Below are 19460 nucleotides of genomic sequence, written 5' to 3'. Positions count from 1 at the left end.
CTGTGAAGAGGCTGAGGCCAAACTTTAACTAAAACCACCTCTTTTCCACAGCCTTATCCTGACTCCTTTACTTCCCTACAAGTTTCACCTAAAAGCTCTCCCTCTAAAATCACTTACACAAACATTTCCATCTCTAGCTCTGCTTCTAGGGTACCCAACCTAGATATTTGTTGATTTTCTGAATGAATGAAGTTAAACGTAGAAGCGATTCTTAGATTTTCCAGCAATGCTCTTAATTCTTCTTGCACAAAACATTACAGATATATCTCAGTTAATAGAAATTACTTAATGGAGTTGTGAGCTGAGCAATCCCATTAAGATACAAATCTACTTACTGAATTTAAGCACCTCACACCATCCCCATCTGTTCATGTTGTCATCATCTGAACAGTCTGACTACAGCAATATCTGTCTCACTTATCATAAACAGCACTTTATAAAGCTCAACAAAAAACATTTTAGATTTTAATGAATAAAAAGATTGTTGGGAAGTATACGGCAATGGTACGAGATACTTCTTCACTCTATCTGCTTACCTAGGGATGCTGTAAGAAACCCGCAATTAATGCTGACTGAAGAGGCCCAGAGAGAGCAGGTTTAAATGGTTGGGATGTGATGCTAAGCATGTTAAGACAATCTGATACTGAAACAATTTTAAGATTGAGTTTATTTTTATTACAACTAAGGAATAAAACTTTTTTAATCCCTCCTCCCGTCAGAGTATCATTGATTTTATAATGGAAGTGAGCGTAAGTGTGAAATAGTAATTTTCTTAACAAAAATTTGCTTTACAAGTTAAAAAAAAAAAAAAAGGACTGGAAGGTTAAATAGATGATAGAGACTGACATGAAGAAGAGGAGATGAAATTGGAGGTGGTGGTTAAAAGGGACTTTAGCGATAATTATAGTGTTTTATTTCTGCAAAAGGAAGACTGGAATGAAATTTGAGAAAAATATTACCAGTTGTTAAATCTGAGTGATAAATTTGGGTATGTGTTATATATTTTTATTTACATTTTTTGGATTTTTAAAGTTTTTCTCAAACTAAAAAAGCACATAACGCTTGAGAGGAATGCAGCTATTCTCTAGTGGCAAGTGATATAACAAAACTAAGAAAGACACACTGCGTCAGCTGCTCTCAAGCCTGTCAGCCTTGTGATTTAGAAAACAAAAATAAAACAGAATCCCATAGAATCCTCCTTGTTTCCAGTCTTCTCTTCCAAAAGAGCCTAGAGCATGCCACTTGCTGGCATCCCCAGTTTCAGCAGTCTGTCTGCAGCTCTGACTCACTGATTTCTATAACCCACAACTATTCGATGGATGCACTGAAAGAACTGAAGCAGTGTCGGCCTGGGAGCAACAGCATGTAAAAGACCGCAGGAATTAGCGTGGTTTATGTTTTTATGAACTACCTAGGTGACAGAACAGACAACAGAGCTGTTAAATTTGCTGATGACACACCTCCGGAGGGGTGTGATTAAGAGTCCAAGTAGTTTAATAATCTAGAGAAGTGATCAAGAAAACAGAAAATGAAATTTAATAAGGATATTACTATTGAAAAAATGGAAAATATGGATTAACTGGGCAAAGGAAAAAACTTGGGATCAAGCTTAGCAATGATTAGAAATATAATGGTAGCATTTAAAATATCAAGTTATTATTCATAGACTGAAGTATAGAATGTAAGAAGTGGTTGACCAATAGTCTTACCACATGGCAGTACTTCAGTGAGTTACTTACAAAAGTTCTAACATTACTAAAACACTATTTGATCAGCACAAAAAAGGCAAGCAGCTAAACAGTGCAGTGCTTAGAGCACCGTGACCTTAGTCAAGTTGGTTAACCTCTTTGTGCCTCAGTGTTCTCATCTGCAAAGCAGAGGTAGTAACGGTACTGACCTCATAGAATTATAGTAAGCAGCAATGAGTTACAACTTGAAAACAGTTTATAACAGTGCCTGGTACAGAGCAGCTGCTATGTACATGTGTATTAAATAAAGAAACAAAAATAATTGAGGAATTTAAATAGATTTGGAGATCATCCAGAGAAGAGTCAAAAATCATTACAAACCTAAAGATCTACATAGAAAAGTTAGAGAAACTGGCAGAATTCATTTTGTAAAAAAGAAGTAGCAGAAAGCATTGCTAGTGGGAAAACTACTGTCCCACTGCTGATAAAAATGTTCTAACATAGCTTTTCCAAATTTGTACAGGGGAAGATGAGACAGAAAGAATACCTCAGAGGTTTCGTGCAGCAGTTGACATCTGACATGTCTCCAGTTCTCTATTGCTCTTATCAGTGCTAAGAATGTCTTGATGGCTCAATAATATTTTTTTCCATGAGACTCCAGAAAAGCTTTTAGTTTTTCTATTTTCTACCAATATATCTATTTGCCCTCTGGGACTCTGTGAATTTCAAAATTTATACTGTCATACTCAGTTTTCTTCAGCTTGAGGAAAGCCTAGCATGTTGAATTATGCTGTGCTTTTTAAAGCATGTCATCATTCACCAGGATATTTGATTTGAAGAAGGTCAATGCTACAGTTTCACACTTCATTTTATCTCACTTGATTTCATAAAGAAAAAAATATATAAAAATATGAAGTGTTTTAACAATAACCATCCACAATGCAATATTTTAACCATCTCAGGGGTTACAGCACTTATACAATGCAGTCACAGGTCTAATATATATGTAGATAAAGGACCTTACTCAATTCTAAAAGAAACATCCCTGTCTCTAGGTAGAGATGGCTGATCATAGGGGAGCTTGAGCTGGAAGGCCCAGATGGATTTGGCACACATCAAGTCATTTCAACAAATATTTGTGTGCATTGGGAACCACACACAAGTCTCATGATTGGTAGACTATACATAAGATGGTTACTCTTCTTTTTTCCCCTCACTCTCCATATAGTTATCAAGGCTTCTAAGATAAGCCAGTTAAACCTATTTCAATATGTCCCTTCTTTCCACTGTCATTGCCAATACAGTAGTTTCCCTTTATCTGTGGTTTGGCTTCCTGTGGTTTCAGTTACCTGAGGTCAACCGTGGTCCGAAAATATTAAACAGAAAATTCCAGAAATAAACAATTTCATAAGTTTTAAATTGCCTACGTTATTCACCTCACTTCATCTCATCACATGGGCACTGCATCATCTCACATCATCACAAGAAGAAGGGTGAGTACAGTACAATAAGATATTTTGACAGAGAGAGACCACATTCACTTAACTTTTATTACAGTATATTGTTATAATTGTTCTATTTTATTATTAGTTATTGTTGTTAATCTCTTACTGTGCCTAATTTATAAATTAAACTTTATCAAACATATGTATGTATAGGAAAAAACATAGTTATTTGTATAGCATTCAGTACTATCCTCCAGTTTCAGGCATCCCTTGGGGGTCTTGGAACATATCCCCTGTGGATAAGGGGGGCTACTGTATGTTTGTTCAGCTCCAACTATCTTATCAGGGTAACTGAAATCTCCTCCTAGTGTTCTCTGTGATTCAAGTCTCATCTGACTCTGATCTCCCCACAGACCACGGTCATAATGATCTTTCTTGCTTTAACTCCATCACATTGCATTCAGGATAAAATCCAACCTCAGCAGGGCCTCCAAAGTCCCCACAAGGCCCACATCTTCCTCCTGCCATCACCTCTAGCACCTACACCCATACATCTCATGCTACACCAAACTGCCTCTCACTTCCTGGTTTTTAGATAGCCTGTTTTCAATAACAATAATGCCACTTTCTCTGTTCTACAATTAGAAAACTCCTACTTATCCCTTAAGACTCAGTTTGAGTGCCATCTTCTCCAGACATCTTCCACCGGATCATATGCATATACTCTGAGAGTTGGACACCTCTCCTCAAGGTTCCCACAGAACCTGCACATGCCTCTTTCATACCTTATATACAGCTCTGTATTATAAATGTTGATGTATTCTCAAATACTGACAAGCAAGCACGCACCTCTAGTTTAAAATCAATATCATCTATTCAACACCAGTGCTTACAACACTCACTGGCAAACAACAGGAATCTAATAAATACAAATTAGATGGATGAATTAATATATAATGAAGAAACCTGACTCCTGCCCTCAAAAAGCTTCCTATTCAGTTAGGGAGGCATGACTAGGGAAAGGCAAGGGGGTGGAAATAAGATACAGAAATTAACTACAATGCAAATCAGAGTGAGATAAGAAAGTGGGGTATGTGGCAAGAAACAAATATTTATTATTTGCCTAAATATTTAGGTGTCTAAAATGTACCAGACATTGTGGTTGGTCCTTTGTACACATTCTCCCATTTAATTTTCACAGTCATTCTGCAAGATATTATTATCTCAATTTGATAGGTAAGGAAAATAGGACTCGAGGAGTTCAAGGCTACACAAAAGTTAATGGTGAAGAAACAATTTGATCTCTAAAATCCATGTTCTTTCTACTGCAATGGTACAAATTCAGTCCTATGGAATTTCAGAGGAAGGAACAGTTACACCCAGTATGACAAATCAGAAGAAGTTCCATGCAGAAGTAACGATGGGGGGCAAAATCTTGAAGGATTAGAGGAGAAAAAAGAGATTTTAGATGGAGGAATAAAGAAGGGCATGGATACAAGCTCAAAACTTGTGAGTAGGAAAGAGAATGGTCCAGTCTGGAGTAAGTTAGGCATACATGAGGAAAATCCCACTGGAAGAGAAAGCTGGGACCATACCGGGGGACCTCGTAACTCTCTATTCACAATGGGCACCACTATTAGAAAAATAATCAAGAGCACAGGTCATGCTAATGATTGGACCTGTGCCGCCATCTTCATATTCAAAGGGTAGCAAATAAAAAAAAAAAACCAGTAACATAAGTATTTCAAAGCCTTAAGATAATTCTGATTTTAATATAGTAATGTACTTTTATCCAGGGAGGAAATACAGGTAAAGAAGTTGACATATCCAGTGTCCTCTTTAATGTCAAATTAACATAATATTGTAGAAAAACAAGTAAATACATACACTTCACAAATATGAGCCATGTAGTCTCTTCTGTTTGAAATATATACCATACAAGTAATTCTATCCATTAATCTTTTAAATTACCTAAATCATACTCTTAGGACAACATCTTGATTTTAACTAAAGACTTGAATTGCCCAGGTTGCTCATTTTGAGATCTGATCATTAAAACATAAGATGGCCATACTTAAAAGTACACTAGATGTATGTTTTTTTCATATATGTTTGGTGATGGCTTTACTTATCAAGATTATGTTTTGAATGGCTCATAACCAATTTTGTTGAAATGACATTCGTAAACTAAATTGAGTGTGACTGATTATTTAGATGGTAACATCACAAATCCATTAAAAGGAATCTAAAATAAACAAAGTAAAGACCTTAAGTAGGTCACCCATAGATCAGAGAAGTCCTAAACATTTTTTTTCAACTGCTATTTTTAGGTCTTTTAAAACACATGTTTCCCTTAAAGCAATTTTTTGAGCTTACATTTTACAGCAAATATAGCCCTAAAGAAATATGTAATAAACAAAAAACTCCCCACATTGAAATTAGTGGGAATGTCAATCTAACGAAAATCCTTTAATATTATATATTTTAAATGGAAATGGAGACTTTTTACTTCTAACTTTACATAAAAAATTAAATATCAAATATTGCCAAATAGAGACACCCAGGGTCCCTGTTAAAATGAGTAGATATTTTATTGTAATATTATCATCAATCAACAATATAGCAATGGGTACTATAAACAAAAATAATAAAAATATATGGTTTTGAAATTTCTATCACATTTTGAATTTAGAAAGTTTTTTCAGAGATAACATATCTATACATTTATGTAGCCAATGTCAGAATTACCACGGAATATAAATAAGCAGCATGTAATTCTTTACTATTTATGGACCATTTGTTACTTTACAACAAAAGGTTGGTATAAAAGACATTCTAGGCAGGAAGTAAGGCATGGTATCCCTAATCTTCTAAACTTTTTAAAGCACCTTGAATACCATCTTCTTCTTGCCTATTCAAAGATATTAGAATATAGATCTGAAAGAGATATTAGAAATGACCTTGTCCACTCCTCTTACTCAGAGATGAAAAAACTGAGACCCAAAGAGAGATTCAAAGATAGATAGCCTCAAACGCATACATAAATTAAAGGCTGAAAATCAACGATTTAAGCATTCACATCAAAAAGTTTTTAAAAAACCCAACATGTTAAATCCAAAGAAAATAAAAGGAAGGGCATAATAAAGACAAAATCAGAAATTACTGAAATAAAAAAGATACAAAAGAGAGGTTCAACAATGTCAAAACTTGGTTGCCTGAACAGACCAATAATATTGATAACTCCCAGGCAAAACTGATCATGAAGAAAAGAGAGAGAAGGCAAACAACAAATACCAGAAATAAAAATGAAGATATCACTACTGAGCCTAAGGACATTAAAATATCATAAGATGATATTATAAATAACTTTACACCAATAATTAGAAGACAAGGAATAATTCCTAGACATAAGATTTATCAAAACTTCTTATAACTATTAAAGATAACGAACCATAAGCAAAAGGCCTGTTTACAACGAGTGTGATGATGATATACACCCAGGAATAACTACTAAATACTTATATTTCTTTGTCTCCTTTTTTGCTGATTGTGTTAAGTAACCTCCATAATCTACAGTCAGAATTGATCGAGGTAGTTCAGCCCAATATATCTTTCTTTAAAAATATTTTGCTGTTCAATATAAAGGAATGGAAAAACTGCCCTACCATACAAAGGGACTCTCATATAGTGACTTCCTTCTTCCTGGGGCATAAATTTGAGAGCTGATTTCAACTTCTGAAGTCATTTTTAAGAGAAAGTTGGTTTTCTGCTTGATTATTTTAAAGTATAAAATTCAAATTCATTTGCTTTTGCTCTAAATTGACATTATATGCTTAAGTGGCATCAGTATATACATTTATTAAAACTTGCAAATAATTACATATTTTTCAGGGCTCTACTAAACAGTAGAAACTAAACACAATGCAAACAAAATAAAATAGCACAAATTCTCCTAAGAATGACAACTGCAATGCTCACTGTATCATCCTTAAAACATAAAATATGTTTTGCCATGCACTTTGTGGCTCAAAAACGAACTGTGATATGTTACAAATAAAAGTTACTCAGGCGAGAACTAGAAAACTAGTTAAACATTTTGATTCTTTCATTAATTTTCCCAAACTTTGTCCATGTAGGAAGAAAAACTGGTGGAAGAGCTTAAAGGTGAAGGGAAAAAGGAGTTAGAGCTTTTCAGATTCAGGGGAAAATGAAAGACTGCCATAATTACAAGAATAGTATTATAGCTCTTTAAAGACAGAGATTATGTTTCTTATTTCTTTCTATTATCTCCTATAACATCTAGCCCTGTAATCTTGACATAGTAAATTCTTTTAAAAAAATGAGTTGAAACTCCTAGGTTTATATAAGGCATTATTCATAGAAAGAAGAACCATGAGAAGATGTGGGCATAGGCTAGAAATTTTCTGAAACCATGTAGGTGACCTACAGAAGTTTAGAAGTTGAGATGGCTTTGTTATGCTCTATTAAAATTAGCAAATTAAAATCTGCACATACGTTGTTAAAGTTATTCCTAAGTATTTCATGTTTTTATGCTACTGTAAATAGTATTTTTAAAAATTTATTTTCCCATTGTCCATTGCTATTTATAGGAATACAATTAAATTTTTACATTGACTTGGTATATAGTTGACCTTGTTCAACTCACTAAGTTCTACTAGGTTTTTCTTTTTTTGCAGATTTCTTAGGATTTTCTATATACATAACCATATCATCTCTAAATAGAGACAGTTTTACTTCATCCATTTCAACATGTATGCCATTTATTACTTTTTCTTGCCTTACTGCACTGGCTAGAACCTCCAGAATAACGCTGAATATTTTCCCCAGTTATAGGAGGAAAGCATTTAGTCTTTCACCATTAAAAAGAAGTTAGCTGTAGGATTTTCATAGATACCTCTTACCAGGTTGAGGAAGTTTCCTGCTATTTGTAATTTGCTGTGGCATTTTATCATGAATGGGTGCTGAATCTCAGCAAATGTTTTTTTTTTGGAACGATTGAGATGATTATGTGGTTTTTCCTTTATGCTGTAAATGCAGTGAATTACATTATTTGATTTCAAATGTTAAAGCAACCTTACATTCCTGGGATAAAACCCACTTGGTTATGATGTATTACTCTTTTTATATATTGTTGAATTTGATTTGTTAATACTTGTTAAGGATTTTTGTATCTATGTTCATGGAAAATACTGAACTGTAATTTTCTTATACTAGGCCCGTCTGCTTGTAAAAAAAATACTCTCAGTTTTTATCTGGAAATGTCTTTATTTTTAAAGAATATTTTTGCCAAATACACTATTCTATACTAACTTTTTTTTCTTCTGGTACTTTAAAAACAACCATTTTATTGAATTGTAGTTTGTATTTATTTCTCATGAAAAGTCAGGAATCATTTTTATCATTTTCCTCCTTTCATTTAATATGTCTTTTTTTCTCTGGCAGTTTTAAAGATTTTTTCTTTCGATTTTCAACAATTTGATTATAATAAACTTTGTTGTGGTTTTCTGTTTATCCTTCTTGAGGTTCACTGAGATTCCTGGATTGGTGACTTTATACTTTTCATCCAATTTGAGAATTTTCCCACCATTATATCTTCAAATATTTTTCTGTCCCATTCTTTCTCCTTTCTTTTGAGACTTCAGTTGCTCACATGTGAGACTGCTTTTTTAGTGTTGCCATTTCTGTATTGAGAATTCCTAATAATTCCCTCATTATGTTCATTTCTCCCCCTTTAAATGCTTGAATATATTTATGGCAACTATTTTATAGTCCTTGTCTGCTAATTCCATCATCTGTCATTTTGAGGTCTATTTCTATTGACCAACTTTCCTACTTCTTTTTATGTCTAGTAATTTTTTATTGAATGTTCAGCATTATGAATGCTATGTTGTTGAATGTCTGGATTTTGTAGTCTTCTTTCATTGACTATTAAGTTTTTTCAGCTAAGCAGTTAATTTTCTTTTGAATCAGCTTGATCCTTTTTCAAGGTATTTTCTGCCCTCATACCCATCCTCTTTTTTTAAAGTCATTTTGTATGAAAAATAACTTCCCAAAAAAGCATCCTGTTTTTTCAAGGCTTATTTTGAAACTTTCTAAGGGTGGGCATAGAGTACCTTTTACTCTAGGGATAGATTGGTCCTACTTCTGAAGCATAGACTTTATCAGATATCTTCTGAACACCAGGAGTGTTTAATGAAGGCCCCTAACCATGTGGGAGCTCTGGTAATTGTTCAGCTCACAGGTCCCTAGTAGTTGTTCTTTTCCCAGTGTTTGAGTCTTACTCAGTTTTATAGGTCTTTACAGGCATACTTCATTTTATTGTGCTTTGCAGATAATGCATTTTTTAAAAGACCCTCTACCAGCAAAAAGATTATGACTTGCTGAAGGCTCAGACGATGATTAGCATTTTTTAGCAATATAGCATTTATTAGTTAAGGTATGTAATTGTTTTTTTAGACATAATGCTATCACACACTTAATAGACTACAATATAGTGTAAACATAACTTTTATATGCATTGGGAAACCAAAATCACGTGACTCACTTTATTGCAATATTCGCCTTATTGCGGTAGTCTGGATCCAAACCTGCAATATCTGACGCCTGCCTGTACTGTGATAGGACTAATCCATAACCAGTTGCTCCCTCACAGCCAGAGGAATAAAGTCCAAGAGAGAGGTTTTACTTTGGTCTTCCTCTCTTTCTCCTTTGGCCAACCAACTGCCTTCTTTGCCCTCCTACAATTTTCTCTCAAGAACATATCATTATTTAGTGAAAGGACCCAAACCAGAAACTAATTCTTGTAGCTCAGTTCTTTCCACTACACAATATTTTTTATCTCCTGGGATTAAAACAATAACAATTCAATCTAGTTTTACGTTGCTTATTACTTGGTATATTCCTTGATTTTTTTTCCCCTCTCTCTATTTTTTGGTGGATCTGCTGCTTATATTTTATTTTAAAAAGATTTGGAATAGGTTCACTGATAAAGCCAAAACAATCCATGTCAAGAAAATCGATTTGATTAAAAGCTATCCCTGAACCAGCATTCTGACCACATAAAACTAAATAACCCACAAAGTGTATTCAAGGAAGGCAAGGAGACTAATAACTTATTTCTTCCATATTTTTGAGTTCCTTATCTCATACTTGAGATTCATATAGTTTATTGTTTCTCCTTGTGAGAAAAAAATTTAGCTTCTTGTTAGAGAGTGAGCTTAGCCTCTACATATTTTTCTTCTAATTTAAGAGCCTTTATGTTGATGAAATCTGCTCCTAGAATATAATGTTCATTACTCTCTGTCCACAAAATATCTATTAATTCATGTTTATAAAGCATTAGTCACTTTAAAAATAAATTTTCCATGGTTTTATTACCTTTTAAGGAGAGGAGAGATAAGAGCAGGATGAACAGAAATGAAACTGGTTTATAAAATGGGTCTTTAAGAAAATATTTTTAAGTTGTACTGGGAAAAAAATAAATGATTAAAACAGATCTTAACAGGCTGTAGGTCTTATCCTCTTACCTGTGCAGTTGTATATATTCTCGGGGTCTGTTGAGCAAGTGAAGGAATCTGTCAACAATCTTGTTTTTCCCTACACCCTATAATTACAGAGAAAGCATTAAACAAAAAGAGACTTTTGTCTGGAGGTAAAACAAACCAGAAGAATCTTTTATCAAAACGTACTTTCTCAAAATTGTATTGTTTTAGCTTATTGTTTTAATGAAACCCAAACTAGCAAACATATACAGTACATTTCTATGACATAAGTCTTTAAAAAAATTTACTTCTAAATATACTAGTTTTAAACTCTTATTTAAAAGGAAATTTATAAATTATTTTTACTCTTCTACAACTTGTTTCTTCTGTTCTATAATTTTATACTAAAGTGTAGACATTATAGCAGAATATTATCTATTTCAGATTTGAAGAATGGCATCAAAGGTGATCAAGTAAGTATAAAAACAATGACTTTTTAATCAGTTCTTCACAAGTATGGTTTTCAGTTACAGAAAGATAAATATGATACTGTATTTTTTCTGTTTTAATCAAACACTCATTTCTTCTCCTTTTACCCTACCTTTCTAGTCCTTTAAAACCTTGGAAAGCTAAAATTATAACCAGGGTTTATTAATAAGTCTCAACTATATGTGCTCTTCCTAGAAATGCCCTCATTTCCTTAGCAGTTACTGATGCTGAGAGTTGCTGTCCTTTTGTAGAAGGGAGACTGTTAAAAATGGAATCCACTCCCATGTTATTTCTCCATTTTAAAGTTTTCATTTAGAGGTGGAATACTCTATTAATGGAATGTAAATATTTTAAGAAGTGGGTTATATGAGAAGAATAGAAGTGGTTTAAAAAGCTGAGTTCTATATCATATGTTATAGCAATAGATAACACTTACTGATTTCTTATACTGTACCAGGCTCTATGCTAAGTATTTTCATGCGTTATTTCATTTAATCATCATAACAGTTCCATGAGGTAGGTATTATGATTTTTCCAACCTCACAAATCAAGAAACCAGGGCTCAGAAAAGTTAAGCAATGTTTTCACAGGCACACAGCTAACCATAGTGGTGCCAGGATTCAAGTCCAGGTCTGTCTGATTCTGATGCTCATGCTGTTAGTCCCAACAATATGGATTATATTTTTTCAGTTTGAAATTAATTTAAGTAACCTGGGCCTTGAATTGTCTCTTTCCCCACTTCTATAAATCAATCCTAAAGAAACAATTAGGCAGACCAGGGAAATACATGGTACCTAGCAGCAAGAGTAGAAGCCCAATAAAGGGAAGCAGGCATTATTAGTGATATTTCTGCTACATACTCAAATATCTTATGAAGAAAGGCATTCTACAAGCATCAAGGATATAAATTCAAATCAATTAAATTGGTATTTATTGGGCATCATCTTTGTCCCAGCACTGTGACTGTTCCTCTAAGATAAATTCTCAAAGGAAATAAGAGAATTTGTGTCTCACAGTTCTCAAAGGGAGGCAAGACATGTACACATGGAGCACAGAAGACAAGTCAACAGCGTACATAAATAACTGTTAACTTATGTTATATAGCTTCTAATAGCCTTAGAAGCTCTCTCTTCTCTTTGGTCCATTAAATATGTCACAAGTTGATAAATGCAAGAGAGATTAAGGGGACTGGAATGATTATCAACTACTTTATAAATAAAACAGAGGTATGAAGCACACACAGACAGTAGCAGGCAATTACAATCCATTGCACAGCCTTGAATCAGGGAGAAACACAATGAAATCAATGTTTAAAGATGATCAACATGCAAGAGTGATGTCAGCATCATGGCGGAGTGAGTTGTTCTCTTTGTCTCTCCCCTCTAAGTTACAACCACTCAGACCTCCAGTGACCAACAAAGGACTCCCTGGTGGACTAAACCTCCAGGAGGGAGTGGAACTAGGGGAGCAGCCTCCTCCATCTCCCCCAGCAGTGGCAATCCAAAATGTGCATACCAGTGACCACAGGCTGCAAGGGCAAACATGGCACTCGTGGCTTGGGTCCTGTCCTTCCCAGCAGTGGTGGGTGGCACACACATCCTGAGGCTTCAGGACACAGAGCAGAGCTGGCGACCCAACCTGGCTACCTCCCCCTTCCCAAGCAGTGACACCGGACTTGCCAGCATTGGGGAGCATATTCAAGGTGTAAATTTCCCCAGCAGGGATGTGTGCCCTAATCCAAGGCTTCAGAGCAGGCCACCAACATGCGCACCAGCACCGACAACTAGAGGCTGTGGCCCCTGCCCCTCCCAGTGGTGGTGGATGGCACATACATCCTGAGGCTTCAGGACAGAGTGGAACTGGCCACACAACTTGGACCCCTCCCCACCCCGGCAGTGGCGCTGGTCTCCCGAGCAGTGGGGACAGCCACCAAAATGTGGATTTCATTGGCAGGAGCAGGGTGCCCTGACTTGAGGTCTCAAAAAGCACAGTGGTGTATGCCAGTGACCAGAGACTGAATGGCCAGCAGCAACACTTGTGGTTTAGCCTCTACTCCTCTGCCAGCAATGGCAGGTGGCACCTGTGACCTGAGGTGTCAGGAACCACAGGAGAACCTAAGACCCAGCCAGCATCCAGTGCCAGCACCCCTGAGAACGGCTCTATCAGCAGCAGTAGCTGCATACTAGAACATGGGTCCCCAACAGCAACAGTGACACCTGTGAATTCAGTGCCCCTGGCAGTGAGGCGGCAAGCACCCCCAGGTAACTCAGGGGCAGCAGCACAGGTGGTGCACGGGGCAGCACCACCTGAGCCCATGGAGAGCCTGCAGAGAGCAAAGGTGGGAACATGAGACCCAGGCAACCCCAGAAGCAACAGGAGAGCTCACAGCCTGGTGACCCCAGTGGCAACACCTGAGACTGCAGCAATATCAAAAGCACCAGCAACCTCAAAGGCACAAGCAGCACAAGGAGAGCACCAACTACACCTCTAGCAGAGACAGTGAAGGGTGGAAAGTCCAGGTTCTCAATTACAAGCAGAAGCAGCTCAGAACCAAAGTAATCAAAGCCATACCCAAATAAGAAAGGTGGTTACTACCATAAATGTGACAGCAGAGGATCAATTCATCAAACACCATGAAGAACTACGTAACACAGAAGAACAGAAGAATGACAGCTCTCCAGAAACCAAACTTGAAGTTGCAGAAGATTACTCATAGAACTCAAAATAGCTGCAATAAAAAAACTTAACGAGGGGCCAGCCCAGTTGTGCAGTGGTTAGGTTCACATGCTCTGCTTCAGTTGCCTGGGGTTTGCGGGTTTGGATCTCGGGTGTGGACCAATGCATTGCTTGTCAAGCCAGGCTGTGGTGGCGTCCCACATAAAGTAGAGGAAGATGGGCAAGGATGTTAGCTCAGGGCTGATCTTCCTCAGCAAAAAGAAGAGGATTGGCAACAGATGTTAGCTCAGGGCTAATTTTCCTCAAAAAAAAAAAATAACGAGTTACAAGAAAACTCAGAAAGATAGTTCAATGAGCTCAGGAATAAAATTAATGAACAGAAGGAATACTTTACCAAGGAGAATAAAGATCTGAAAAAAAAAAAAACCAAACAGCATTTCTTGATAGGAAGAACACAATTAATGAGATGAAAAATAATGTAGAAAGCATAAAAAATAGAGTAGACCTTACAGAGAGAGGAGAGATTCAGTGAGCTTGAAGATAGAAACCTAGAAATGATCTAGGTGGAGGAGGAAAGAGACCTAAGATTTTGTGTGTGTGTGTGAGGAAGATAAGCCCTAAGCTAACATCTGATGCCAATCCTCCTTTCTTTTCTGAGGAAGACTGGCCCTTAGCTAACATCTGTGCCCATCTTCCTCTACTTTATATGGGACACCGCCACAGCACGGCTCGACAAGCAGTGCGTCGGTGTGCGCCCGGGATCTGAACTGGCAAAGCCCAGGCTGCCACAGCGGACTGCGCACACTTAACCACTTGCGCCACAGGGCCGGCCCCAAGAACTAAGATTTTTAAAAAATAGAGAAATTCTTTGAGAAATATCCGACTCAATTAGGGAAAGTAACATAAGGATTCTAGGTATCCCAGAGGGAGAAGAGAGGAGAAAGGAGAGCTTATTTAAAGAAATAATAGCTGAGAACTTCCCAAACCTGGGGAAGGAACTGAACATGCAAGTACATGGAGCTAATAGAACTCCTAATTACATTAATGCAAAAAGACCTTCTCTGAGGCAAGTATTAGTAAAACTGGCAAAAGTCAATGACAAAGAAAAAATATTACGGGCAGCAAGAGAGAAGAAAATAACCTACAAAGGAACCCTCATCAGGCTTTCAGTGTATTTCTCAGCAGAAACCGTACAGGCTAGGAGAGAGTGGAATGATATATACAAAAGACGGAAAGACAAAAATTGTCAGCCAAGAATAATCTACCCAGCAAAATTATCTTTCAGATGACAGAGAAATAAAAGTTTTCCCAGAAAAACAAAAGCTGAGAGAGTATATTGCCACTAGACCTGCCTTACAAGAAATGATGAAAGGAGCCCTCCTATCTGATACAAAAAGGCAAAAGTTTACAAACCTTTGAGCAGGGAGATAAACACACAAAATCAGAAAATTGCAGTTCTATATCACAATAGGTTAGCAAACATGTAATTATAAAATAAAGGATAAAGGTAAAGAAAGCATCAAAAATAACTATAACTCATTTCAACTTGGTCACAAACTCACAACACAAAACACAATAATTTGTGACAACAAAAACATAGAAGAGGAAGAGGATAGGGATGGAACCTACGGAGATAAAAGGCTATCAGAAAATGGACTATCTCATCAATGAGATCTTTGATATAAACCTCATGGTAACCACAAAACAAAAAATCAGAGCAGAGTCACAAATCATAAATAAAGAGAAAACTCAGAAAACCATCATAGAAAACCACCAAACTGAAATGGCCAACAGAAATACTAGGGAAAAGAAACAGCGGAAATATAGAACAACTGGAGAACAGAAGATAAAATGGCAGTATTAAGCCCTCATATATAAATAATCACTCTAAATGTAAATGGATTGAATTCACCAATCAAAAGACACAGAGTAGCTGGATGGATTAAAAAACAAGACCTAAAAATATGCTGCCTCCAGGAAACACATCTCAGCTTTAAAGACAAACATGGGCTCAGAGAGAAGGGATGGAAGATGATACTCCAGGCAAATGGTAAGCAAAAGAAGGCAGGTGTAGCCACACCTATGTCAGACAAAGCAGACTTCAAGATAAAAAAGATAATGAGAGACAAAGACAGCCATTATATAATGATAAAAGGGACATCCCACCAAGAAGACATAACACATTAATATATATGTACCTAACACAGGAGCACCAAAGTATATAAAGCAACTATTAACAGACCTAAAGGGAGAAATAGACAGCAACACAATAATAGTAGGGTACCTTACACCTCACTTACATCAATGGATAGATCATCCAGACAGAAAGTCAACAAGGAAACAGTGGCCTTAAATGAAACACTAGACCAGATGGACTTTATAGATATATATAGAACATGCCATCCAAACCCAGCAGAATACACATTCTTCTAAGTTCACATGGAACAATCTCAAAGATAGACCATATGGTGGGAAACAAAGCAAGGCTCAAGAAATTTAAGACGACTGAAATCATATAAAGCATCTTTTCAAACCACAATGCTAAGAAACTAGAAACCAACCACAATAAAAAAGCTGGGAAAATAACAAATATGTGGAGACTAAACAACATGCTACGGAACACTGTTGGATCAACGAAGAAATCAACAGAGAAAACAAAAAATACCTAGAGACAAATGAAAATGAAAACACAACATACCAAAACTTATGGGATGCAGCTAAACTGGTACTAAGAGGGAAATTTATAGCCATGCAAGCCTACCTCAAGAAACAAGAAAAATCTCAAATAACAAGCATACCCTATACCTAAAAGAACTAGAAAAAGAAGACTAAACAAAGCCCAAAGTCAGCAGAAGGAAAGAAATAATAAAAATCAGAGCAGAAATAAATGAAATAGAGACTAAAAAAACAATAAAGGATCAATGAAACTAAGAGCTGGTTCTTTGAGAAGATAAACAAAATTGGCAAACCCTTAGCCAGACTCACTAAGAAAAAAAGAGAGAAGACCCAAATAAATAAAATCAGAAACGAAAGAAGAGAAATTACAATGTACACCACAGAAATACAAAGGATTATAAGAGAATACTATGAAAAGCTATATGCCAATAAACTGGATGACCTAGAAGAAATCAATAAATTTTTAGAATCATGCACCTCCCAAGACTGAATCAAGAAGAAAGAGAGAATCTGAAGAGACCAATCAGAAGCAAAGAGATTGAAACAGCTATCAAAAACCTCCAAAAAAACAAAAGTCCAGGATCATACAGCTTCCCTGTGATTTCTACCAAACATTCAAAGAAGATTTAATACCTATCCTTCTCAAACTATCCTGAAAAACTGACATGGACGGGATGCTTCCTAACTCATTTTACAAGGTCGACATTACCCTGCTACCAAAACCAGACAAGGACAACACAAAAAAAAGGAAAATTACAGGCCAATATCACTGATGAACACAGATGCAAAAATCCTCAACAAAATATTAACAAATCAAATACAACAATACATTAAAAGGATCATACACCATGATCAAGGGGAATTTATTCCAGGAATGCAAGGATGGCTCAACATCTGCAAATCAATCAATGTGATACATCACATTAACAAAATGAAGAATAAAAATCACATGATGCAGAGAAAATCAATAGATGCAGAGAAAGCATTTGAAAAGATCCAACATCCATTTATGATTAAAACAAAATGGGTATAGATGGAAAGTACCTCAACATAATAAAGGCCATATATGACAAACCCACAGCCAATATCATACTCAAAGGAGAAAAACTGAAAGCCATTCCTCTGAGAACAGGAACAAGACAAGGATGCTCACTCTCACCACTCTTATTAAACACAGTACTGGAAGTTTTAGCCAGAACAATTAGGCAAGAAAAAGAAATAAAAGGGACCCAAACTAGAAAGGAAGAAGTGAAACTCTCACTATTTGCGATGACATGATTCTACATATAGAAAACACTAAAGAATCCACCAAAAACTGTAAGAAATAATCAATAAATAGCTAAAGTTGCAGGATACAAAATCAACATACAAAAATCACTTGCATTTCTATACACTAATAATGAACTAGCAGAAAGAGAAGTCAAGAATACAACCCCATTTACAATCACAACAAAAAAAATAAAATACCTAGGAATAAATTTACCAAGGAGGTGAAAGACCTATATACTGAAAACTATAAGACATTATTGAAAGAAATCAAAGAAGACATAAAGAAATGGAAATATATTCCATGCTCATGGATTGGAAGAATAAACATAGTTAAAATGTCCAAATTGTCCAAAGCAATCTACAGATTCAATGCAATCTCAATCAGAATCGCAATGACATTCTTCATGGAAATAGAACAAAGAATCCTAAAAATTATATGGAACACAAAAAGACCTGAATAGCCAAAGGAATCTTGAGAAAAAAATAACAAAGCTGGAGGCATCACATTCCCTTATTTTAAAATTTATTTATTTATTTATTTTAGTGTGTGTGTGTGTCTGTGTGTGTGAGGAAGATCAGCCCTGAACTAACAACCATGCCAAGCCTCCTTTTTTGCTGAGGAAGACTGGCCCTGAGCTAACATTCGTGCCCATCTTCCTCCACTTTATATGGGACGCTGCCACAGCATGGCCTGACAAGCGGTGTGTCAGTGCACACCCAGGATCGGAACCCGGGCCGCCAGCAGCGGAGCGTGCGCACTTAACCGCTACGCCATGGAGCCGGCCTCACACATTCCCTTATTTTAAATTATACTACAAAGCTATAGTAATCAAAACAGCATGCTACTGGCAGAAAAACAGACACATGCATCGAGGGCCCAGAATTAAAACCACACATCTATGGACAGCTAATCTTTGACAAAGGAGCCAAGAACATACAATGGAGAAAGGAAAGTCTCTTTGCTAAATGGTGTTGGAAAAACTGCACAGTCACATGCAAAAGAATGAAAGTAGGCCATACACAAATACGCATATTAACCATACACAAAAATTACACCATACACAAAAATTAACTCAAAATGTGTTAAAGACTTGAACGTAAGACCAGAAACTGTAAAACTATTAGAAGAAAATACAGGCAGTACATTCTTTGACATGGGTCTTAGCAGCATCTTTTTGAATACCATGTCTTCTCAGGCAGAGGAAACAAAAGAAAAAAGAAACAAATGGGACTACATCAGATTAAAAAGCTTCTGCAAAGCAAAAGAAACCATCAACAAAACGAAAATATAACCCACCAACTGGGAGAAAATATTTGCAAATCATATATCCAACAAGGTATTAATTTCCAAAACATAGAAAGAACTCATACAACTTAACAACAAAAAAAATGAACAACCCAATCAAAAAATGGGCAGAAGATATGAACAGATATTTTTCCAAAAAAGATATACAGATGGCCAACGAGCACATGAGAAGAAGTTCACCATTGCTAATTATTAGGGAAATGCAAACCAAAACTACAATGAGATATCACCTCATGCCCGTCAGAACAGCTATAATTAACAAGACAAGAAATAACAAGTGTTGAAGAGGATGTGGAGAAAAGGGAACCCTCATACACTGCTGGTGGGAATGCAAACTGGTGCAGCCCCTACAGAAAACAGTATGGAGATTTCCCAAAAAACTAAAAATAGAAATACCATATGATACAGC

At 36.2% G+C, this 19460-nt stretch overlaps 1 protein-coding gene across 4 annotated transcripts in view; it reads right to left on the bottom strand.

Moving 5' to 3' along the window:
* Positions 1-19460, bottom strand: part of VWA8 (von Willebrand factor A domain containing 8) — a 354390-nt gene that overhangs the window by 173767 nt on the left and 161163 nt on the right. For all 4 annotated transcript variants that reach the window (XM_058548243.1, XM_058548242.1, XM_058548244.1 and 1 more), the window contains one exon: positions 10681-10757. In XM_058548243.1, the coding sequence (XP_058404226.1) occupies positions 10681-10757 (77 nt within the window). The remainder of the gene's footprint in view (positions 1-10680; positions 10758-19460) is intronic.

This window comes from Diceros bicornis, chromosome 9, assembly GCF_020826845.1.
Source record: "Diceros bicornis minor isolate mBicDic1 chromosome 9, mDicBic1.mat.cur, whole genome shotgun sequence".
NCBI lineage: Eukaryota > Metazoa > Chordata > Mammalia > Perissodactyla > Rhinocerotidae > Diceros > Diceros bicornis.
The sequence above is the reverse complement of the archived record's forward strand: the minus strand, read 5'-3'. Positions and strand labels throughout refer to the sequence as shown.